General features: G+C 47.2%; 2 protein-coding genes across 2 annotated transcripts in view; both read right to left on the bottom strand.

Annotated features, from left to right (window-relative positions):
* LOC144179059 (unhealthy ribosome biogenesis protein 2 homolog) overlaps positions 1-21607 on the bottom strand; it is a 64144-nt gene extending 42537 nt beyond the window's left edge. The window contains exons 1-12 of the mRNA XM_077707247.1: positions 21463-21607; positions 21329-21402; positions 21202-21235; positions 20972-21113; positions 20737-20842; positions 12973-13095; positions 12293-12433; positions 10801-10937; positions 5933-6203; positions 3669-3748; positions 1464-1557; positions 32-322 (exon numbers count right to left, since the gene is read on the bottom strand). Coding sequence (XP_077563373.1) covers positions 32-322; positions 1464-1557; positions 3669-3748; positions 5933-6203; positions 10801-10937; positions 12293-12433; positions 12973-13095; positions 20737-20842; positions 20972-21113; positions 21202-21217 — 1401 coding nt within the window. The 5' untranslated portion in view covers positions 21218-21235; positions 21329-21402; positions 21463-21607. The remainder of the gene's footprint in view (positions 1-31; positions 323-1463; positions 1558-3668; positions 3749-5932; positions 6204-10800; positions 10938-12292; positions 12434-12972; positions 13096-20736; positions 20843-20971; positions 21114-21201; positions 21236-21328; positions 21403-21462) is intronic.
* A 1345-nt stretch (positions 21608-22952) lies between these two features.
* Asun (integrator complex subunit 13 asun) lies at positions 22953-25281 on the bottom strand. Its single transcript, XM_077707248.1, has one exon. It carries the CDS (start codon positions 25152-25154, stop codon positions 23049-23051), a length of 2106 nt encoding a protein of 701 aa, XP_077563374.1. The 5' UTR covers positions 25155-25281; the 3' UTR covers positions 22953-23048.
* Between the last annotated feature and the right edge of the window lie 96 nt (positions 25282-25377).

The raw sequence follows: 25377 nt of genomic DNA, 5'->3' as shown, positions 1-25377 counted from the left end.
CAAGTAGTTTCCCTGCCAGACTGCCCCTCACCGTGCCGCAGACCTCCCAGCACTTGCGCAGGGTCTTGATCATGCTGCCCTCGACGAGGTTGGGTGCGATGCGCATGACGGCGCCGAGGCAGTGGAACCAGGCAGCGCAGCGGTCATCGTCCCCGAGGGGCTGCAGGCGTGCGGCCAGCTCGCCGAACCACCGGCGGGGCTTGAACAGGCTCCGCTTGAACTGGGGCATCACCACCACCAGGCAGTACTGCTCCGTCGCCTGGTACGTGCGGAGCAGGCTGCACAGGTGGCGCAGGCGCTGCTGCGTTGTCAGGCCCATCTCCTTCGAGAGAGCAGGAGGAAAGAGAGACAGGGATTAGACGCAAGAATATACTAGTTTCTTTTTTTAGGGTATAAAGTTTAAGAAGGCATAGCAGTCTTGTGGAACCAAGAACAGCCACTGGTCTAACTAATGTTTAATATCAAGAAAGGTGAATATATATACGCACAACACAAAACAATAAAAAGCACTGCGCATGGGCGAAACAACTTTACAAAATCACGGTGAGGAAGCAACAAGATGAACACCAGCTACAATCAAGGCCCACACTATAGAAAATCTTTTTGGGATGTAGACCCACACTCGCCTAGATAACACACTTCTCCTGTCTTTCTGAAATGTGGAACCCTTCTATATTTCACGGAGAATTTGTTGACCGTGCGTAAATAAAATGTCCGTGTCAGGAAAATTCAGTTTACATCCGTTACGCTTAGTACACTGTGAAGAAAGATGCGATGATAGACAGCCTTTTAATGAAAATTCATACTCAAATGCACATTGATACAATAAGTTCGGCCACAAGGCAAAGCAAAGCTATACACAAAACCCGTTGCGCACGCACATTCAAGTTCGCACTCGCTTCGTCCTTGATCACGTCTCTCCGACTAGCCCAGCTTGCAATGCTTCTGGAACCAAGAAACCTCCCCACTAAAAGAAACTGAGGGACAATCCTCAGGGAGGTGCTACAGGTTTCAGCCTCAGCAGAAAAAATTTCACAAATGATGAGCAATGCTTTCATGTGTATGCTGTTTGGCTGCCCGTAGACAGTCGCAAGTATGCGCGCAACTGTATATGTGCGCAAGACCAAAATATATTGAAAACATCAATGGACCTCCTGTCAGAGATTAGTGGCTCAAAACCTGGGACAGCATTCCTCGTTCGCACAAAGCTATTATGTGCGCAATTTATAGAACACTCCCCTTGTTCATAATAGAGATTACTGTAGGTTGTTTAGACCATTAGATGTATCAATTACGCTGTTTTGCACTGTGAACCAAAAAAAAAAAAAAAACATGCAAGCACTACTGCCAACTTTGACAGCAGGTTCCCTTCTTCCATCTAGCTGCCTACCCCAGTTCCCAATGTCTCACTCCATCGTCGACAAACGAAATGAAAGCATCCGCCTACCACAGGCGGTACTTACGAAAGGCACAGTTCCACTGAAAGCAGGGCTTTCCATTCCAAGGTGGTGGGCGAAGTAAGCTAGCAAGACTGTGTTCGACTGTAGGTCTTCAGTCCTGAGAGAAATTGAAAGCGTCAGTGTCAAGTCTCGAAAAGATAAAAAATGATAAGCAAGAAACCTGGGAGATAGCAACAGTGACAGGTGAGAGAGAGAGAGAACAAACTTTGTTCATGTCCCTGAGTTTAGGAAGGGGGGTGGCGGAGGCCCATCGGGCCACCACAACATCCAGTGCCCAACGACGTCACTAATACTTAATCAGAGATGTCTGGGCTGCCCAGGGCCTGTTCCCTGTGGAGGAGAGTCGAAGGGAGTACGGGGAAGCTGGACACTCACAAAGGGAGTGGTAGTGGGTGTCGAAAGCCCCACATGCTGCGCAGTTAGAGGAGGTGAAAATGTGGGGGGTGTGTGAACCATTTAAGTGCGGCGAGGGGATGTGTGTGTTTGCAGATGCCGCCACATGTGAGCTGCAGCGGGGGTGAGTGAGGGGAGGGTGGGGGGTGGGTAGAGTTTGGTGGGGGAGGCGGTGGTGCAGGTTAATGTCCCTGTAAGTTGAGAGTGGTTCGGAAGCCACTCGGAACATGGGTAGCGTGTCTCATGATAGTGAGTGAGGGCTAAGCGATGGTAATGGTGCTGAGAGGGACGCATGTTACGGGGCAAAGGACAAATTCGAATGAGGTGTCGCATGGGTGGGGGGACAGGCAGGGTGTGTTGGCAGGTTTATGCAGAGGTGGTGGAAGACGTGCCAGCCTGAAGGGGTAAAGGAGAGATGGACGTACTGGGCAGTGCGATGGGTGTCGAGGAGTTCCGTGATGGTGTTGTAGAGGCCAAGGCTAGTAAGGCGAGAGCTAAATGCCAAGGATGGGAGGAGTAAGGCCATTCTGTATACTTCCCAAAGGAGGGTGTCCAAGGACTGGGTGTGTGCAAGAGTGAGCAGTAGGTGAGTTGACTGAGTAGGAAGCTTTGCAACAGGCGGAGTCACTCTGTTTCAGTCATGCCGTGGTGTTAGGCAGATAAGATGGATGGTTTTTGATGGTGCAGTTACGGAGTTGTGTAATAGTATGTGAGCAGGAGCAACTGGATTGCAGGTGTAGGCCAAGGATACGAAGTTGAGTGACATGGAGGATAGAGTGGCCATAGTGGAAGAGTTAAATCAGAGGAAATGTGGGTGTTTTAGTGGGGACAGGAGGGAACACAAGGAGAGCAAATTTGGAGAGTGAGTAGGAAAGGCGGAATGGGGTAATGGCTGAGGTGACTACATACAATACGGCCTGTAGAATGTGCGTAATGTGTGCATCACTGCCGCAGGGAACCCAGAGGGTGATATCACCTCCACAAATAGAGTTGTGGAAAAAAGGGCTGTGAAGTAGCGTGGAGGCAAGAGAGGAGAGGGTGAGATTGAAGAGGAGAGGTGAAAGGACTGTGCCCTGGGGAGTGCCATGGTTTGGCATTTTGAAGATTTGGAATTAGAGGGGGCAAATCTGGGGGCGGCTGTGCAATTGTGAAGGAAACTGGAGAGGTATTGATAGGTACGTCGGCCCAGGTTGTGCTGGGAGGCAGCGTGGAGTATAGCAGTGTGAGAAAGGTGGTCGAAGGCCTTGTGTATATCAAGAGCAAGGAGAGCAGCATTGTCTTTAAAAGAGTCGGTACAAAGGAGGTCATGATCGATTTGGATGGGAGCATCCTGTGTGGACAGATAGGGTCGGAAGCCAAGCATATTGTGGGAAAAGGTGGAGTTCATTTCAAGGTGGTGTAGGATGCACATATGGACTAGATTCTCAAGGAGTTTTCCAAGGCAGGAAGTGAAGGAGATGGGTCAGAGGTTAAAGAGAGTGAAAGGTTTACTGGGTATGGAGATAAGGTTATTGTTGGAATGGCGCCAGGATTGGGGGAGAGTGCCAGCGGGCCAGTGAATGTAAGTTGTCTTGTTTTCAGGATCTCAAAAATCACCTCAAAAACCAGTTGTCAACAAAACACCTCTGTGTGAACTGATGAAGACAGCTTCCACAGTGGGGTGCTGCAGACTGGTGAGGGCGCCCTTTTTGTCCACAAATAAATGTTGCAGTGTAGTGAGAACATTTACAAAAGCATCCCCTTGCTGACCCATTTGAGCCTGCCTTTGTGCTAAGAGTAAGCCACAAAAAGAAGACAACAACAGTGAGCACATACTTGTTAAGGGAGATGAGGCCCTCGAGGAACACAGAGAAAAACTCCGGGAGAAAATCGGCAGCGGGCTTCTTGGGAGAGTCCTGCAACGAACAGGAAGGCCACCGCATAGTGCTGAGAGATGTGAAACACTGACGTAAAAGTTAACATCACAAGAAAGATAACACAAAAGAAACATTTTTCAACTGTTTGCAATAATGACGACCGTGCAGGGACTTCTACTGCAACAGTGCCAACACGCTCTCGGCCGCCATTAGTTTGATGGGAGTCGCGACCCACACCATCGTCCAAACGCCCAAATTTTTGCCATTGCCACTGCTCTTTTTTCACAGCGGAGCTGTTTAAGTTTGAGTTGCATCCATGATGTTCGTCAAAATTCCTCTCAACAAAGTGGAAAGGAGGAAAATGGCAGGGAAAGAAGTGAGAGGGGAAATGGCGAAGAGACGAGGAGCCAACAAGCAAGTGTGGGGAGGCACACGTTGGGGATTGCCTGCACCTGGTGATGACGTAAGCTCCGATGTGCAGGTGTTCATCTAGTTGGGAGAGATGGTGCACACTCGGCGGCACCGGTGTCCGATCGAACGATAGGATGGGCAGACCTAAGAAAAGCCAAGTTAAAGCTAGTGAAGACCACCAGCCCTGCTGTTTCCTCAGTTTCCCACCTAAATTGCGATTTTACTTTTCTTTCTTTTTTTTTTTGACAGAAACTGACGCCAATGCTACCACATCGCAACATTGTCGTGCTTTGGAGTGGTAGATGTATACCACTGCTTCTGTGCAATTTTGTCTTTTCCTTGAGTTACGCAATAATTAGAATGTACTCACTACTGTCTCCCTCTGGTGTTTGTAACAACATTTCAGAGATGCACGTGGCCAGGTTGTTCGCAAAACTGAATGCTATTGTTTGAGATAACATTGAGAACATGATCAAAATGCAGCCCACTGCCTGCCCTCAAAATTTCTACAGTTCACATCGGTGTGCCACAGCCCACGATTTCATCCCCAGTTTCAGCACAGCATAACAAGACGATGACGCTTTCCAAGGACAGTACTAGACTTTAACGTAGAATTCTAATGACAATGTGAGGCAAACTCAATGATGAAGGAAGCACGTGGTACCGTGAAATACCACCAGCTAAGTGCTGATGGAGCAGTCCCAGAACTCATGTCAACATTCGGGTTGCCATCTGCCCGGTTTTGGACCGGCCCAACTGGTTTTTTTAAACAGTGGGCCGGTTGCCGGTCCATACTTAAACCGGCCGTCATTGGCCGGTTTCTTGGCCCTCGTGCCATGATTAAGTCCGTTTTGGAATTTTATAAGCATCAATTCAACAACTAAGATAATAAATACGTGTTCCCAAGCTACACAAAGAGACGCGAGCAGAAAAAATACGCGAGCGAGTGCGCTGCCTGAGATGGAAGGGGACCTAAGGGAGGAACAAAACAACGAAATGCAGCCGCCACGGTCAGCAATTACGGTTAATTTTCAGTGAAGCACATACAGAGCAATAACCAAGCTCTGAATCACTTTCAGTACAAACGTTATGTTGATTTCTCTCTAAGAAAACGCTACAATAAATGGCACTGCATGTCAAAAACATGGCACATTTTTTTTCAACGCAAATTAAACATTTTATAAACCATGCCCCCCCCCCCCTCCCCCACCCCCTCGAAGAGCTTTTTTTTCGGGGAAAGGTGGCAACCCTACTCAACATGTGTACTCCAAAGGTAAAGGAAAGTAAAACAAGTGTTGTTCATGTTCTTTATTTAAATATTTGCTATAAACATAGTGATGTCCACTGCAGGACAAAGGCCTCCCACATAAACTTACAAAAACTGCTACCCTGCCTCATACAAACCTATCCTTTGACCCAAATTTTTTAATCTGATCTTTTCACAGAGGCATGAGATAAATATGATGTGCGAAAGAAGTTCCTGGCTTGCAGTAGTCTGTAAATTTGTTGTAACATTACTGCTGTTCAATAGAAGGCTACAGGCTGCATTGAAAGCAAGCATAAACTTCAGTAAAGAAGGAATCTCCGCTAAAGGACCCTTTTTCCCCTATGATAACCCATGTGCATATTTAATATTTCCTCCCAGAGTTTGAACCCAACTTTGAAAAAGTCAGGTGAGAAAACGATTAAACTGGATGTGTTCTGTCAAGGCGTCTGAGCAAAAATTCTCGATAGCAAGAACAGGAGGAACAGCTCTGCTAAAAAGTGGGTAAGAAAAAATAATTAAACGCGAGCAAAATGCCTGCAACTTACAGCGCCTTTCCAAACTTCGGCAAAGAATTCCATCAGCTTCTCCAGCAGGAATCCTTCCCCTTTTTTCACTCTGGCACGGCGATGAGGTTCTGCTTGCAGAACTGCAACCATTCCTTGGTTCACTTTCACATCCTCCCCTTCCATCTCGTCGTCGCCTGCTTCCATGCCTTCCTTGCAGTTTGGGTCCCCTTTCTTCAAAGGCACATGTGCATTGAAGCCGTCCAGTCGAAGGTACTCATACAGGGCAGTCAACCATTCAGTGACGTTGTTCCTGTTTTTTTTTTTAAGAAAAAAATTAAGCAATGTGAAACGCCCGCACACTCTTTGAGATTATGCAGGGCATTGCAATATTACCGGAACCACTAGACAGATTTTCTTGTGAGTAAACTGGTCTGGTCACTCATTCGTCTCTTGAAGGTAAGTTGTGCTTGTTATGATCACAAAGACGGACACAGGAATAAAAAAAAACACTTTCACAAGAAGGCGGCGCTTGCGCCACTGCCTTGTGAAAGTGTTGATTTTTCTTCCCGTGTCCGTCTCTGTTTTGCCGCCTTCTTGTGAGTGTTGTTTTTTTCTTCCTGTGTCTGTCTCTGTTATCATAACAAGTGCAACTTACCTTCAAGAGCATGTTACACCAACTAGTCCAACATCAAGCTTTACTGAGCTTCACTCATTCATGCTAAAATAGTCCCATTTGATTGTACAGTGAAACCCCACTGATACGTCCCCCGGACTTACGACGACCCACCTTTTACGACAGATCACTGCAGTCCTGGCAAACTACCCACAGAAACAATGCATTAAAAACACCGATGATATGACGTTCGGGTGCACGCAGTCTGCTTCATGCGACGAACCCTTCACGCGCAGATATAGGTTTTATGCCCTCACTGATGACATGTGCGTTGTTTTGGTGGGGGGTGTAACGTGCGTACGTCCACCGCCCCATTGCGAACTTTCCAGTGTCCTCAGTGGTCGAGCGGATTGTGTTGCTGTGTTGTGCCGACAGTAAGATGCCCACGACGCGGGAGGGAAACAGATATATCCATGTTTGTCCACTAGAATATATCTAGAGTCCTGCAAAGTTTCATTGGGCTAAGTGCTAATTGCTCCATCGCAAATTACAAACAAATGTGTTTTGTTTCGTGCATTTCGTGTACTCCGTTCAGCTTCGCAAGTCATCCTTCTTCACAGAGGGGAAGGGCACTAATTTTTGTTTTGGCCAAGTAAAGTACAGCGCTAAAAAGACAATGAATGTCTAACCTGATTAGGGCGCACGCAATAAACATTTTGACGAGCGACCCGCAATAGCCGCCTACCGCCAGATCAATGCCGCCTGTATAAACATTGCCTAACGCGCGAGCGAAAAATGGCCAAACAGCCACTCTCCTGTTGCTCCCTCCTACCCTATCCCGCTCTGTAGCCTTCCTACGTGCTTTCATGTTCGCCAGCCAGCGCCGCTTCTCGGAAACTATGCAAAATAGTTTAGTTTGTCTAGCGTTCCCCAGGCGGCGCTCCGACGCCTTCGAGGCAAGCTGACAGACACTTGCTGTAGAAATGGGTGCAGTGTTCGCGACTCGTGAGCAGTGACATAAGGCGCGGCGTCCGCCGACGTGCGCCACTTAGCGGTGGAGTGGCTGAACTATGCGTCCCTACCCTTCCCATTGGAAAGCGGCCGACGCGTCAGGCAATGTTTATACAGACGGCGTTGGCCAGATCGACCAAGTTTGGTCATATGGGGAGCAGAAGAAATATGCTCAGGACTAATGCGTGCTCGTAGGTGCAATAAATTTATAGCTCAATCATAATATGCCTTGAGGCAGCGGCGAAACAGAGATGCTTGCCATGCCCGCATTTAGCATCGTGCCTTTGCCGCGAGATGGGCCGCTCATGCATCTGTGTTGCTGCACACTGAGCTCAAAAAATGAGTTTGCTCGAAGTGAACAGACTATGTGAATGTATTCTTCTGTTGCGGTTTTCCGACGCTGGCATGTGCAGCGGAAAGTGCAAGGCCTTTAACTTTGACTAGCATGAATAATGACTGCTGATAATTATTTTAATGCCACTGTCACAAGCTACACACTAACTATATGTGGCTGTTGCGTGTACTCCAAGGAGGTTAGGCTAGAACCTGTTTCGTATAACCTCCTGGGTGTACTCTCATGATGACGATGAACCATTTCGCGATTTCACCTGGAAAAAATGCAACAAAATAATCGGTAACTTATGTAGAACACATAATCCCGATATTTTTTTACTGGAGTAATTCTTGCCTTTGGCTTCCTATATTTTAGTTTTGTTGCTATTTATTTTACTTATTCCTCCTTTCATAACTTCCTTTTTCCCCTCGACATGAAACCGTGCACACGCCCCTGTCTCTGGGGGACGCAAGGATACCAAGGACAGGCAGCGTACACGCTGCCTAAGGCCCCTCTCGGCGTAAGTGGACCTCAAAAACAAAAATGAATGAGCTTTCCTTGGTATGTAGCTCATGCGAAGCATCCTCAAAAATGTTCTTGGAACACGTCGCAAGAGTACCAACCTTCAGAATGAGCCCTTTTAGGTTGTTCTGTCGCGCACTGATTATCCGAAAGGATAAATGCCCCAGTCGTTAGTTGACCGAACGGTACACAGTTGTATTGCAGTGGTTTTAGGCGCAGAAAGCCACATAGAGGTGCGAAGGCCGCATCTAGGCTAGATAGACCCCCCACCTGTAATGTAGGCGGCCAGCGACAGTCTGAGCCAACGGCACATCGTTCCTTTAGGGTGCCACGTCGCCACGTCGCGCCGTCGGCGCAGGTGCGTTTTGTCAACCACCACCGCATTTCGCGGCCACCAGTAGGCGCCCCCCGTCGCGCATATGCGCTTTATGACGCGACGGTGTTTACATACCGGGAGAGATCAATTTGTCCGACCATGTCGGGCTTACGTCGCGTGCGCAAGGCGCAGGGGGCTGGCGGGCTATAAATAGCGCCGGACGGACGGCACAGAGGTCGTGTAGTGCGCGGCGCTTGGCTGGAGAGCTAGCTCAGACGCCGTAGACGAGAGGGGGGCACAAAATGAGTGTTTCTTTTTTTCTAAACTTGGAATTTTAGCTAAAGGCTCACAAATCACACGAGAATGCACTAAATACAGTATTTTAAATAAGTTCTTAGCCAACTTGTCGCGTGAGACCATCTACTAGGCCGGCATTTATCCACACCCCGGTCATACGACAATTTCGCGTGGTCCCTTGAAAGTCGCATTATCGGGGTTCCACTGTAGTCCATGATTCGTGACGGCACTTGACAGGTGGGTATTTTTTGATCGTAGGGTTTAACGCGCCGACGCAGCGCAGGCGATGAGGCGCGCCGTAGTGGAGGGCTCCGGATTAATTTTGACCACCTGGGGATCTTTAACGTGCGCCGAAATTTCGTACACACGGGCGTTTTTGCTTTTCGCCTTCATCAGAGAAGCGGCTGCCGCGGCCGGGAATCGAACCCGCGACCTCGTGCTCAGCAGCGCAACGCCTTAGCCACTAAGCCACCGCGGCGGGTGTGGTTATTTTTTAACTGAATAAAAACAATTTTTTCTGTACAAGGCCCTGCCCACAGAGACAGGTGAACGCACATCATAAAACTATGACGCCATCTATATTTGCCAGAAGAAAAGGCTCGACACCACTTCACTGGAGGCAGAGTGTTTCGTTCTTGATGAGACAGACGATGCTCCCATTCCCCAACATGCAATAATCACTCACTGTGGTTCTATAGGTGAAAACTGCTTTTATTCGGTTTCAAAATAACCAGGCAAGTGTGGCCAAGTTAAACAATTAGCTCAAGGTGTCTTTTGTTAATGCATAAACTAAGAGCATGTGATGTCTGGTACTCCCATTCTAACATGCTACTTTAAATTTCTATTGCTCACTTATTGCTCTTAAAACAGAATTTTACCTTTCCAATATACCCAGCTATGTTTGCCTGTTAAGGCCTGTGGGGCCCTTAACAGGCAAAAAAAAGAAAGTAACTGCAAGCGACTTGCACGGCCAGGAGGTAACGACAGGACACGTTTCACAGGCTATTGTTGTAGAATTTAATTCTGTCTATTCTAAAGCCCACACTATAAATCTACACCTACAAAAAAGAATTTTTTCTAGGTGTATTACCAACATTATTTCCTACAAAGTAAGTATTACCTACAAAGTATTACCTACAAAAGTAAGACGAAAATCTTTCACCAAAAGCAGTGCACTGTCAATAACAGTGCATTGCATGTAGCTGTCTCGCAATTTCTCTATCCCATTACCAATTTACTAGCTAGAACGGGCAGCCTCACTTTTTCCCAGCTGTGACTTGCATCCCGAAATAGAAAAAAAAAATACGCTTTACCATTCCTTCTTAAAGAAAGTTGAGGGAGGCACGAAAGCTTTTTCACATCAAAGCTGCGTCAAAACCTTCGCTAGAAGTGCGTCCAATCAAGCGTCAGACCTATAAAGACCCGATTCGCAAACGAAGACCGAACCCACACACTGATTTTTTATGCACTCAGTAAACACATCTACAAACGATCTGAATGTATACCGATAAGTGAGATAAAGGTGATACTATTGTACTCCTTCTTCATGACTGATGCGTGTATTGTATTATCTGGAACTATTCCTTTTTTGTTAATTTTCAAGTGATCGTTTTGACACAATGGAGGCCCGGTTTCACGCATGCACCATGTGTCCAGAGATCTTATCAAAGCTTATTGGTCGACCAACCGGTTTATGGGGACAAATGCATTAGCTTTCTGACAGGACAGCATTGGCCCCACTAAGAAAGCTTGCGTTTTAAAAGGAAATAACTGTGGAAGCTGAGGGCAGCAAAAGAAAGGCGGTATCAACAGACCTGAGAAACAGGCTTGTGTGCACGAATCGCTTGATTGACTTGTGCAGCTTGTGAACCTCCTCTGACGGACTGTCCTTTTTCATGTGCACGAGGTACATCATGTCTGGGAGCAAGGGTTTGAGGTGGACAAACGCCTCCTGAAAAGCAATTAGAAGGGACATCAGCCTGACATTGTGGCGAAGGATCGGGCTTCACTGGAGGCAAAATTTTAGAGCAAGTACCCTGTACGTTGAGTTTGACAGCGAAGCTGGGAGTGTTACCCTGCTAGGATTTTTGCGTCCATTGTCGGAGTAGACAAAAAACGTACCGGCGATTCTAATCTTTGCTAACACGAGTGTGGGATGACTCACCAATGTCACTTATGAGGAGTAGGCTCACGTAAAAATGATGTAAACACTCTTAGCTGGTCGATCACATCTTACCTGGAGAAAATACCTTGTAATTTTTCTAATTGTGCACATAATTTCTTGTTTTCCACGGGAAATGTCTTTCTTTTTCACCCCGGTCTTACAATTTGGCGACGTTGACTGTGACAACACGTGAGTAAGTCCGCAAGATGGCATTTAATAGATTGGTAGCTCACATCAACTAAACAAATCATGCCTGGAGGCAAGAAAGTTTTCTAAGAAGCATGAAATAAGTTACCATTAAAAGTGAAAGGGCTTCGACAGTGCTAAGCCGCATCCCATTCCTATACAACATCTTGGCAGTTGTTCACGAGATGACTACATGCTGCTTCAATTTTCTGATCTTCAGAAATAAATGAATGCTCTATGTTTATACAATTAAGGGATGCCCCGAATTGAGCCACCTTACAGAGCCACAAATAAAAGTTTTACAAACTCACTTAATCATTTTTTAAATTTGACTATACCTCCAAAACTCCTCCTTTCTGCCTTTTTCAAGTACTTTCCCCAGCATAGTAGTTTTTTCAACATCTCTACATTTGGATGATTCAGACATTTTACTCGAGTAGATCCAAATTAATGACGTCTTTCCACACACACAGTTGAAAACAATCTTTTTTCACTCAGTGGGGACAGTTCCCCTGAATCTGGCAGCCTAAAAAAGCTCTCTATTGAACGACAGCTGCTTATAGCACAAATGAAAATGCAGAACAAAAACTCCACTTAATGACAAACTAGTTGCTGACTGCCCATTAACCTTTATTTCAGCACAACTTTTTGCTTTTATCCCAACAAAGCAATCAATCGCAATTGCCACTTTTGTTTGTTAGTAGAGCTGCCAGAAGCTACGAGGGGTTGACAAGTGAGCAGGCCTTTATTTAGGAAGGCTTTCATCAAAGCTTTGTCATGAAATGTCCCACACTTTGTTTGAAACAGCAAGAAAGGTAAGCCACAAAATAACAACGGAGGCTTTTTGAATATAAGGCAACACACAACAGCTCCTCATACACACACACGAAAAAGCCTGCAAAGGTCTGCGCAAGCCTAGGCAATGAGCGAGAAGAGAACAAGCCCACTTGGCATACCTCTATCGAGCACGAATGCTGATACCACGAAGTTGTGAAAACTTCCATCAAGGCAGCCGCAGTGAGGCAAAGGTGTTCAAACTTTTCAGGTGTTAGCATGAAGAGGCGACACTGCTTCAGGGTTACTGCTAGAAGCTTCACCTGGAAACAAAACAACGTGTTTTTTTAAAACTGTTCCTTAACTGCCCTTATTTCAGTCATTTATATATGCAAGAGGTAAAACCGCGACACCCATTTACAAAAAGGGAACAAATTGGCCGGCTAGTAACTGCACACACACAGAAACAGCAAATGACTGCCACATATAAAGGGCAATCGTTTCTTGTTTTAGGACATGAGCCTGATTTCGTTGTGAGTTTCATTCTCGCAACATCAGTGCACTGTCAGCTAATTCAGGACATTTGCAAGTAAATTACAGGCTTCACAAATTGGTATGTATACATTTGAAGTGAGGCCAAGCACCGAATAACAGGGTGGAATTTATAAAAGCACCACCATTTACGCTTTTAATATGTGGAGCACATGCATTAGTCTTCAACAATCGAAGGAATGAAACAGCACAGATACAAGAACCAACTTTTCGCAAGAGCACAAAGCACATGAATGAATAAGTATTTAAAAATGTTGGCATAAAAAAAACTCGATAATGAAATAAAAAAGGAGGCTAACTGCCCTCTTACCAGTGCAGGAAGTTTCAATGCCAACGTGCTTTGCGGTGCTTTCTGGACAAGAGCAGTCATTGTTTCCAGCAAACACTTTTCGTAGGTGATCTTTGACAGCCCTTCCACTTGTTGTTGGATTGCCTGCACAATGCATGCTGATTAAGCCAGTTTTCTATTTCATGTGCGGGAAAGCAAAGGTTCGCATCATTGCGGGCAAGCCAAGAACTTCTTGATTTATTGATTATGAGGCTTAACACACCAGCGCTACACAGGCGATGAGATGCGCTGCAGTGGAGAGCTCCAGATTAATTTTGAACACCAGGGGATCTTTATGAGCCGAAATCTCGAACACACAGGCGTTTTCGCTTCCCGCCTCCATCAGAAAAGTGGCCGCGGCGGCCGGGAATTGAACCCGCGTGCTTGAGCTCAACCACTGAAACAATGACTTAAGGCCTGAATCTAGAATATGGCGCAGGGGCAACTTACATATGAAAAGGAGTGTAACCACTGAGCCACCACGGCGGGTCCAAGAACTTCTTGCCATTGCACATGCTAAACCGTTACTATTTGCACCCGTAGACCTACTCAAACCAGTACAAAAGTAAATCAACACATAAAGGACCCTCTGAAACCCTGCCCATGGTCGAGTTCTATTTGTAACATCTTCTAAGCAAACCACGGCAGGGTTTCCATCAAACAGAAACTTTCTACTGCCACGTGTACAAACTAGTTACGGCAAACTGACTTCAACTTTCTTTGCAATATCCATTTGGAATAGTTTACCACCTGCTGTGAAGTTATTTATGTGCATGTCATTTAAATTGTCCCTAAAAGACAATCTTTTGTCCTGTTAATTGATCTTTGCTTCAATTTTTTTGCTGATTTATTCCTGACGAAAACTGGATATGCCAATCTTGTTTTGTTTTGTCAGTTGTGAACTTTTTTCTATTTTGCTTGTTTCGTTAAAATGAAATTACCATTTCTTTTTTTTTAGCATCTCATATTGTTGCATTGTTGCTGTCAATGTTTTTTGTAATTATTACCTCTGCATTAACTCATCGAGGGTCCCGGTACACTCACAGACTTTGGGACCCTTGTCTGTAGAGCTTTTACTTTTTACTTATGTACTTTTCTTAGACACTTAAATGAACTCCTTCTTCTTCTTCTACTGTTCTACTGGTATCTGCTTAGACCATCTCTGGCAATTCAGAAATTATGTGGGCAACACAGCTGAGGTCAACAGTGCTTACCGAGCGGCAGTGCCGGATTAGGAAACTTTGCGGCCCGGGGCTACTGCGTCCTTGGGGCCCTAATGATGATGATGATGAAGATGATGATAATGATTCTGCTTTACAATTTGTGAAAATTTTGGAAGCCCATGTTATGCTCTCTGATCAGTGATAAATTATACATAATTTTACGCTTTCCGGAAACTTATTTCTTGGCTTGATGTCTGGTATTATATAACGGATTTTATAGGCCGTAAAAGTTAGCATGGGTTGATTGCCGGTTCATCACAGATTCACAATAAATCGAAGCGCCGTGTCGGCCTGCACACGCCGTGGTACAAGAGTGTTTTCTTACAAGCAGCATATTTTATTAAAGGGACACTGAAGTGAATCTGTCAAGCTCCCGTTTTTGCTTGCACTGTGTAGACTGGCTCAAAATAGCACACTTTTCATCGTTTATCCGGTTGAAAAATCGGTAATTATTTTACAAAGCGCGAAAGAAGAAAAACTACCATGCGCGGTTTGCGGCGGCCGCACAAACTAAGCTGTGACGTTGAGAGGAGGGGGCGCCGTGATTGGACGATGCCCAAGGTTAGCAATCAAACAAGTTTCGGTTTCGGTTTCGGTCTATAAAACAACATGTTTGACATTCGATGGCGTCGTTGGATGGGCATTCTCAATATCCCAGTTCTCGTAGTACCGCGCTTCTGCCATGTTGTCGGCTGTAAAATGCATAAGATAAGGCTCCCAGGACGGTTTGGAATCGTAGCATTCACTATCTGAGGCCTACGCAGTGCATGAACGCCCTCCGCGTCCCCGCAGACGCTCAAATGCATGCTCTTTTCCCCCATATTTGGAGCTTGCCTCGCTCATGCCTGTATCGTAAAAAGCGTGTTCGCACCAGGCCAAGGGTCTGTTGATTCTGGCCTGTGCCCACTGGCCGCAAGCAGGCGGTGCTTATGGCAACAGCACGCCAACGAGAACTCGCTAGCGCGCCAGTGCCAGCCTGCGCGAGTTCTGTGGACTAGTTCGTGGAGCAATGAACGTTGCGGCCCAAAAAAAGGTTAACTCAGTATAGAAAATATCGGCGAAAAACGAAAAAGTTAACTCCTAAAAAAAAAAAAAAAGCATGTACCCGCGGCGATTCGAACTTGTGACTGACAAAACACTTGCGATGACATACCTAGCACCCCAGCTGACTAGGCCACGGGGGGCCGCTGGCGGCGACGGAATATATAAGGATAACCAGTTTACACTTTTATTTAGTTTTAGTATTTCAAGCAGCTTAGGTGACTATTTGTTGTATTGCGCTCGTGCAGTAAGCATCCCCCGTGTTTCCACAATAGCTCACGTCTAGCAATTGCATTTCGTAGACGGGAAAGCGTTCGCAGATGCGTAGTCGTGCTGCTGACCGCTCTGCTTGTTCGCCCAGCGCAAAAAGGTGCTTCCCGCACCCTAGTTTTACGCTGTACGGTAAAAATATCAGTTGATTTTATTTCCTTAGTGCCTATATTGACTTCGCTCACTCTTCTCCCCCTTCAAGAGGCCTTATATTTTCCTACTGGCGTACCAGTCAGCGAAGCGTCGCATGTGCGCTTGTGCAGTGCTTGGGTGAAGCGACCTTGACTTGGAGCTAGATACAGTGTACAAACTAACGAAGTAAAGAAAGGCGCATTCTTCCATTCCCAAACGTGCTGTGGCTTAGTTTCAACTGATCGAGCGAATTGCGACGACCCGTCGGCGGCCGGCGGACTAAACGGTGGGCCGACTGACTCGGTCGCGGAAGGTCGGCGAGCCGTGCAGTAGCGCAGCCAATTGTCAGCTCCTCTCCTGCTGACGTCACACGAAAACGCCACAGAAAATGGGCGAGCGCAAAGAGAGGAGGACAGCATTTTCGAATTGATTTTTCTACTAAATAAATTCGCGTAAACGCGCCCAGAGTGGTCGACACAGGGCCCAGGGACTCCGGACTACAGTTTGCGCTCGTAATCCCGCATTGTTTACAAATCACTTCAGTGTCCCTTTAAGCCTGTAAGGTTTTAGTTTATTGCAAAGTTCTCCACCTCCATATATGGGAGGGCTCAAAGTCCGCGCAGTCAGCTGTCACTCAGCGACATCTGCCAAACAGTTGGCTGCCACGGCTTACGGGCCAAAATCCTGCAGGTTACCGCAAAGGCGAGAAAGCACGCGGCGGTTCGAACATGCGCCACCTTTGAAGGAGGTCGTGGGGCGGGGTCTCAGATGTGTCGCGCAACGCAACCTTCCTATCGCTGCACGATTAGCACAAAGACGATAAGCAGAAAAATGTCGCTTTTTGGGCTGGGGAGCGGTCCGCTTCGTGCGTGGGTTTGCGCATGGCCGTCGAACTTTCAGCGGCGATGAACTCCTGTTGCGCAGCTGTGATGGTCTTGCTAGTCGGCAAGCCGTTACAAATTAACGGGTCCCCTTTGGGTTGGAGAGCGACAGGTGAGCACGAGAGATGGCATCAGACAACAGTTTAATAGGAATTGAATGTCTCTGCTCACCCCCGCGCTGCTGCTCCCTTCGGTACCGCATAGCAGTTCCAGCAGTCAGTAGTTCGTTGTCGATTGGGCGGGTCATTGTTCGGTCGTAACTGGCAGTGGAAACACGCCGAAGCTTCTCGTCTAGATTCGGGGTCAACGACGGAGGCGAGTGTGGGTGGACCCCTCGTTTTCGAGTCTTCAACACATCTCCCGCGTCCACTGCTTTTCCCGTGCTTTTTCGGGGGTTCCTCTCCTGCCGCCGCGCACAAGCGGGACCAGATCTGCGGGCCGCCCTTTGGTCCGCGCCGTCCGCCGACTCATTCCAATGAGAAAAGCGCCCACCGGGACAAAAAGCTTACCGTCCGCGAGTAGCGGCGGAGGCCTGTTTTCAAGACGGCATCGAAGAGGCCGCACGCGGGATGCGTTTACAAATGGACACAGCTTTCGTCATCCCGAAAGGAAACAGACGTTGTTATTGCTTTGTTGGGCGTCCACGCCTGAGCTCTTCACACCGCCTAGGCCTGCTGATTCCCCAGCTCGAAGGGAGCCGCTGGGGTCGCGCTGGCCCGGCGGCCTCTGCGTCCACACGGAGTGGCGCCTAGAGAATTACGCTACGAATGGAGTCACGCGGACATGTAGCTTCCGCAACGCTTGTTGCTCAGACAGCCTGCAGAGGCTACAGCCCAGAGGCGCGGGCTCAAGCCGAACGATCCCGCGAGTGGCCTGCACAATCTTTGAATATTTAAATAACCATATATACGTTGACCATTCATAGACAAATATCGAGTCGATATCAATCACGCTTATGCGATTCAACTAATCCACTAGCCTTATTGAACGGGTCGTCATCGCAATGAACTTCCTTGTTAAGCGCTATACATTGAAATTTCTGGCAGAAACTGTGTATGATCCCGTAGGGTAGTGCCTAAGTTGTCAATAATTACATATAACGCCCCTCAGGCTTAAACAATTTAGAATGTTCTTCAGACATTATTTCATTATACGCATTCCTGACCCTTTCTTATACCGAAACGGGTGCTCGCCGAAACGGCTGCATACTTAGATGTCCGTGTACCGAAAAGTCTACCGAACCGACCTGTGCCGAAAAAGACTAGAGCCGAGCTCGGGGACTTTTTTTATGTGGCTTCTTAGGCCAGGTCAAGCTGTGTACCCGCGACTTTTGGTCCAGGACGTCTTCTCATAAATCTCGGGAAAACAAGGAAGACGAGTAGGAATAACTAAATTAAATTGAAATGGACTCGAAGGTCGTCAACCGTAACGTGAGGGGCCCCCCACACCTCCACACCTGTCACGAGTTAGTCAGCTTCGGTTTGAAGGTGAGGTTGAAGCTCCTACCTTCAACTTTCAACGCGGGCAGCGAGCACACTCAAGATATATATTTTTTCATATGATCGAGCGGGGCCCCTGACAGCTGGGGGCCCGGGGCTGCAGCCCCCGTAGCCCCCACCTTAATCCGGCCCTGCCGAGCGGGCCTCAAGACCGTCAGTTACAAGTTACAAGGGCAGTGTAAAAACTTCCAAAATCTGCAGTGCATGCAAATCTATATGCGTGATACCACTATACTACATTATGCGCAGCCAGAGCGCAACCTTGCTGCAGTCATGAGTTGTGTGCAGCTTATTAAGGAGCCCTTGCTGAGGTCAGGTGCTGTGAAACTCTCAACTGCGTGCTCATGTGTTTACTTCAGCCCTACTTTTCTATTCTCTCACCTTCTTACCATGCGAAAACATGGCCTAAATTTCAGTGCCTAGTTTCAATGAGAGCTCTCCTGCAAGTTTACTAAGGCTGGCGATGACAAGGGAAATACTTTTTTTCCTATTTCTGAACGAAGAGAAATGAAAGTTTAACAAGAATTTAACAAGGAGATGTGTAGTAAGAATACCAACATCCTTCCAAGGAATCATGTGTTAAAAGGTTATGCCTAGTGAGGTTTAGATGAAGCCTGCAGCACAAAAACCGCTCCAGAAAATACGTCAAATCAATTTTCCATTTTCGCTTTTTTACACAGCAGTGTTCCCACTCAACAATGATGATGTTTGAAACGGCTCTGCGATATTGAAATGGTAAGTATTTCAGGCTGAAACATTTGGTGATTGCTAACTGTTTAGACAGCAATCATCCAGGCAGTGAAATATTCACAAAACATTTAACTCTGACCCCCAAAGTCACAGCAACACAGCATACGGACACGTGCTCTATAATTAACGCAATTGCCTTAAAAACAAGCCGTGCCGTCACCCATGCAGTTACCTGGCTTTGTGGGGGAGTTAACCAAGAGTTTGGAAAACAATCCGCTAATCCCAGATTGGGACAGGTGCTGCTATACCCACCCCTACTGTGTTGTGTAACCATCCGTACACTGTTGAAACCATAGGTGCGCACACGAGGAGGACCACCATGCCCCCCCCCCCCCCCTGACTTCTAGAGAAGGGCACAAAATTTCTGATGATATTTAAAACATATAAATCATCTGTTTAAAAGAGCTGTTTAAAAAAAACAGCTTTAGTTATGTAATGTCATCAGAACTATGCAAGCCCCAATGAGGAACCAGCACTAGCAATGCCGATTAGCGAGGTGGACAAGAGAGCTAGGCAAGCACGCGGACGAAAGCACAGCTTTTGTGTACACTGGTTCGAAATAATCAAGAGTTTGTGGACCTTACATGTGACATCATTTCGGATTTAAGTTGTCTACTTCGTGTAAATCATTAAACACCTTTCATAGGCCCCATTTTTTAAAGAAGAATGCAACCGCAGTTATAATTATGGCTTTGTACAACAGAGGTAATTTTCTAGGCTGTGTCTAGCGTCCCGTCCAGACGGAACAATAACAAGCGCTAAAGTTCCTTCCAGATGGAATGCAGTGCTGCGAGTAAACTTCTGTTCAGATGGAACAGATGTAAAGTGTGTAGAGTTCCATCCAAATGGAATCAAAATCAGCCGATTTGACGCCACTTCTTGTCTTGGGTGTGGCAGTTGCACTGCTGCCTATGGACATCGTAGTCGCGGGTTCAATTCTCCCAAGGTTCCTCCTCCTTTTTTCCTTTTTTTTTGTAGTCATGGCTAGCATTTTTAAATGGCTATACTTCACGCCCACTTTACAATTCATGCGGTGAGAGCAATCGCTCTTGATTTTTACTTAACCGGTCGAACCGCTACCACCCACTGAAGCCAAGCCCGACATAGCCATCACTAGTTCCGCCTGATATCCTGTAATTATCACCAGTGATTAATAATTAACAGTGACTCTGGCTAGTCAGTGAGCACAAGCGGTTTGGTTGGTTCGGTAAAAATCAGGAAAGACTGCTCTCACTTAAATATTGTGAAGCATGCTTGGGGTGGCGGCTTGGAGTTTCGTTTGGATTGAGCTAGAGTTAGTCCAATCATCCGTAATTATTAATGCTGATTAATAATTAACAGTGGTTCTGGCGAGTAAGTGAGCGGAAGCGGTTTGGCCGGTTGGGTAAAAGTCAAGAAAGACTGCTGTCAATGGAGTTGTGTTCCATCTGGACGGAAATGGACATTTTTTTTTTCCTTCGCATTCCATCTGGACGAAACTTCAGCGCCCGTATGGACGGAATGCTATACACGGCCAATTTTCTAAGGGGCTGGAGGGTGTGGAGCAGCCTGATGAGAATGGCCCCCTCGCCTATAGTTGAAACAGCGCCCCCCCTTCCCCCTCCTTCCCATTAAACACAATAGTTATAAACTGTGAATGAGACTTCTGGACTGCCTTAGAGGACTGTTATGAAGGATTGATTGGTCACAAGAACCGCACAAAAGTATTTTCCCTTCGTTAATATGAACCACCTTTTTTTCTTTAGTTTGTGCTAATGTTTTGAGCTAGACTAACTACACGACTGCAGTGCATGCATGGCGATTGCCTCTCGCGAAGCGTCTCTCTGACAACGTTATTCGAAGCCACTTCCGGAACATGCAACACTGACAAAATTTCTTCGTGATAGCACAGAGAAAACGTTACGGGTTGGTGATTAAGGCTGCAAAATATGTGGTATATAAAGTTCTAACCTCCAATAATGCGTCTTGAACAACCACAGAAACTTCGAGAGGCTGCATGTCTTTGACTAGACAGCCAAGTATGTCCCAGAGGGTTGCAGCTTCAGTCTCCTTCAAGCTGTCGGATGAGAAAAGAAGGTGAGAAGACACAGCGATTGAAGAAAATGTGTTCACTGTACACGACATCGCTAACTTGAGCTAAGAAGTAGGCATGGCTACACTGAGTCACCGCAAACGTTGCTCACACCTTTTATGCGCCTCGAGTCTCCGACAGAGCCAGGAGACGATGATTTCCCGCTTTTGAGGGATGTACACCGGGGAATGCAGAGCCAGCTTGATCAGCTCGATGCTCCGCTGCACGCTGTTGTTTGTCAGCTCATACAGCAACGCTGATTGAGAAATAAAAGAAACGGACAAGAGGCATTAGACTACTTGCAAGCAAATTGCCGTTCATCCATTAATGGGCCCGTCACTTACCGTTCGCAAGGGCCATGGCTGTTCCGGTTTAGTTCTGAAATACAAATTAGGCATTGAAAATTTAAAGTTTGTTTTGGCAATAACATTCTATGTCTTTCAATTACGACAAATACGACGAAGCACGAACCTTTACAGAGTAGAAATTCAGGTAAGAATGACGTCTTGTCTTGTAGTATTTCCTGATACTGTTTGGCTCTTGCGCTGAAATGAAAGTTGGGTTGTGGTACAATCTGGCATTATACGAGCGATATTAGGCCATACAATCTGACAGGCGATCGCACATTAAACTGAAGTTACAATGGAAACGTCTGCTGTAAACAGAAACACGTGGGCGCGCAAGCGTGCACGCCATGCGCTTGCTATGCGAAACTAGACGCACCAATACGACAATCTGAGATGGCGGCATCGAAGGGAGACAAAAGCTCGCGTCCTCTATTGACAAACAGAGAAAAATACCACATACACATTTTTTTATCCAATAAAACATTTAAATCAAATGCCCCTGTAGTATATTTGTGGCTGTTAGGTAACTTTCTACATTGACGTCACATTCGCTCATACTTTTGTGAGTCTGTCCAAGAACCCAACCCAGGTGCCCAGGTCGGACATTCTCCGCCCAAATGGGTTACGTAAAGCTTCCTTTGTCTTCGCGATGAAGGGACATTACCTTCACCTAGACACAGTGTTTCGTATTATTGTATGAAACTCTATGCCAAGGAGGATATAACATGGATATAACCTCCTTTTCTCCACTTTACCTCTACCGTAAAGTTAAACCTCCACTACTGCAGACTACTAGCTGCACCACAGCTTTTAAGTTCATCGTTCTAATGCTGACCTTCTAGATACACTCGTGCACAGTTCACTGTGCTCCTTCAGTTTGCTTTTCCTTCGGGCCTTTTAGTCCAACATGGAGTGGACACGAACCGTACACATTTAGCCCGAAGAAGTTTCTGTGCAGGGAGGTCATAGAAGCGCTTCGCTTTTGCGGGATTTTTATCATTTTTTGTGGTGGAACCGACAGCTACAGCGTTCAGCTTCCAATTACAATTCAAATGAAAACTGATCCTTCTTGTTCCCCTTTTTTGAATGTGACCACGAGGCCTGGGGTCTAGGACTGGACTAAAGACATGGACACAATGAGCAGCACAGAACAGGGAGATGAGCAGTGGTCCAGTGTCCTCTACCTTTGGTCCAGTCTTTACTGCGCTATTTTTTAAATGTTTCTCACAGTTTAAGTAACAAACTAGCCACATTAATGCATTGACAAGACTTGAATTTGCTTTTATTCTTGCACGAGCTGCAGAGCATTGAGAATGTAAGAGGGAGTGACACTTATGGCAGTACCCTACTCTTTTATCCCATTCCACTAGTCAAGTGCGTCTTTCTTGTGCCACCTCCCATTCAAAACGAGTATGGGCATCCCTCCCCCCACTCATGATGCTGCCAAATATAGGATAGATGAACTGTGTGTGGTCATGCAAAGAAACAACCCTAACAATAAAATTTAGAATTTCAGGTTGCAAGCACTTTTACGTCAGCTTGCTACTGCTTTTGCTACGATGAAATTTATTTGTGCAACTCTGAGAAATGTACATTTGATAGCTTGTTCACAGCTGTATTGCCAGACCCCTCTCTATTTTTGAAAAACTTTTTGCAAGAGAAGATGTGCATCATCCTTGGAAAAAAGAACTGTTACATTATGATCCTTGAATGGTGAAGTTACTAAAAAATGGGATGCAAAACCGCACTTGTCGCAGCCCACAGACACCATAATTTATTGCGAATCATCACTATACATATTTACAGACACATCATGCGTCAAATTACAAAATAAGTTTCCACTTTTATGATCTTGCAGAAGGATTCGGCTTGACCTCATTCTCGTTATCATTTCCATCAACGTTCAGGTTCGGATACAGCTTGGCCACTTTGCCGTTTCCGTTTAGGCGGCCGGAAAACTCAACGTGTCTTCGAGCATTCTCTGTGCTCACTTTGTTCTTCCAGAGCTGCAGAAGAGAAGTGCAACCCAGCATGCCCCCATCAAGGCCACCAGTGCGTGCCTTCTTCGTGGCAGGGGGCTTGGCAGTTCCTTCTTCCGGTTTATCACCGTCACCAGGCTTTCCTTCCCGCCAACTCAGATCCACCTCCGACCACTTCCCTTCTCCTTTCTCGTCTTTAATAGTCACCCCCTTTTCTGCTGGCTTCTTGGCCCCACTGGCAGTAGCAGCCTTTGAGTTGCTACCACTAGATTCACCGTCTGCTGGTTTCCTACACTCCAGGAGACAATCGAGGATGACATTGTGTTCGGCCGTGACACAGTGCATCCGTATGTAGTTCTCCAGCTCATTCCACATCGTCCGATACTGCTCCTCTCGCTTTGGCCCTTTCCCTCGCATTCCGATTGTCGGCACGGGTAGTGACGTCCCTTTGCTTTCCATGCTAACCAGCAAATAGATGACCTTCTTGCACTCGATGATTTCGTCCGGGGTCAGGGTTTCCTTGGTGATCAGGGTAAGGAGCGGATCCAGCTGCGAGGCCATGTTGAAGATGGTGGTGTGGCTGATGACCATGGGCCAGTACTGGGTGAGCCTCTGCAGCCGCTTCAGGGCCCGTTCGATGGGCATCTCGTGGCGATCGTTTGGGCTGACGCTGAACGGGACAAGTTTGTTCTCCTTCATGAATTCACCGAAGTCGTTGATTCTGTAGTCGGTGACGCGTCCACCGCAGCCCTCACTGATGGATGGTGGGTCTTCGAGAGTGGAGCGCCCTGTCCCCAAGGTGTGAATGTAGATCTCTCCATTGTGGCTGGCAAGCATGTGGGACATCACTTTGGAGCCTGACTTTCTGGGCATTTCGAGCATGACCGCTCGTCCGCCGAGGAGGAAGTTGGTCAGGCACGACGACGGCCTGCTGTTGATGTCGACGGGCGTGATCCGAAACGCACCGGTGCAGTACTGTAACTCCACGCTATTCGATCGCGGGGTACACCACTTGAGCGTGACTGTTTCGTAGGTCTGGCCTTCTTTCACCGTGCTCACGTGCACGCCCTCCGTGTTACTAAAGCCAGTCTTGAAGAGCTCCGTGTGGGCAGCGGCGGGATGCAGGAGCTCTACGTCGTAGTTTGCGGACGAGTTGGCGTTCTGCTCTTCCTTCATGGGGATGCCGGTGACGGTGGTTGAGGCGAGGTTGTAGTGCACTTGAACCAGGTAGCCCAACTTGACGGCCAGGTGCCTCCCCGACCGGCACCTGTGCACATCGCTACTAAGGACGGGTCCGATCTCACGCTTCCCGACCCCAATCGCTTCCACCTCCTTGTTGACTGGACAGGTAAGAATGATGACCAGCTCGCACTTGTGCACGGGCATGAGACAGTCGGAGCCGGACGCTAGTTTGTTGTGCTCGGCGAGCAGGTTGGAAAACCGTTCTTCTATATTTCGTATCTCGGCGTCCGTTTTCATCGACGTGATGCACACTATTCGGCCTCTGTTGACCAACTTGCCGGCCGTTTCCGTGAGCGACGTGCGGGATTCGTGCTGCACCTCGCTGCATTGGCACAGCGCCTCGATGGCTGCGGTGAGGCCCGTGAGAATGTTGTAGTCTTTCGAGGAAGCAGTTTCGGACGGCGCGCCTACCTGAGCCATGACGGCCATCAGGTAGGACAGGCTCTGGTCTTCCTGCATCCATGAATTCAAATAGCGCGCCGAAGTGCCGCTAACGACGAACCTGATAAGTTTGTTGGTTGGGAAAATGTCCCACACTATGCGGCAGTACTCAAAGGCTGCCTCGACGCTGCACGTCCAAAGTGACTTCGAAATGGGAGCCAACGGTATGATTCCGGGCTGCCGCGTCTTCGTGAAGATGTCGAACTCGATGTGCTGCTGGCACGACGTTAGGAAGTAGGGGCTGTGATCGAGCACGAACACGGTCTTGTGGCTTGCGGGAAACGTCATCGTGGAATGAGTAAGGAACGATCTTTGGCAGAACTATCAAGCGATTTGTTCACCCGATCAGATCTACGGCGTGACTGCGCGCCATGTTTGTTTGGCGTCTGCCATCGTGCCTGATCGTGTTTTTTTGCTTGTTTTGAACATTCTATAGCGAGCTACAAGCACCGTAACACTGGTGCACATCACAATAAATACTGCACATTCTGCGTTTGTGGTAAAAATAAAT

This window comes from Haemaphysalis longicornis, unplaced genomic scaffold, assembly GCF_048455015.1.
Source record: "Haemaphysalis longicornis isolate Haplotype H1 unplaced genomic scaffold, Haemaphysalis longicornis Haplotype H1 scaffold_4, whole genome shotgun sequence".
NCBI lineage: Eukaryota > Metazoa > Arthropoda > Arachnida > Ixodida > Ixodidae > Haemaphysalis > Haemaphysalis longicornis.
This window is presented reverse-complemented; position numbering and strand designations above follow the sequence as displayed.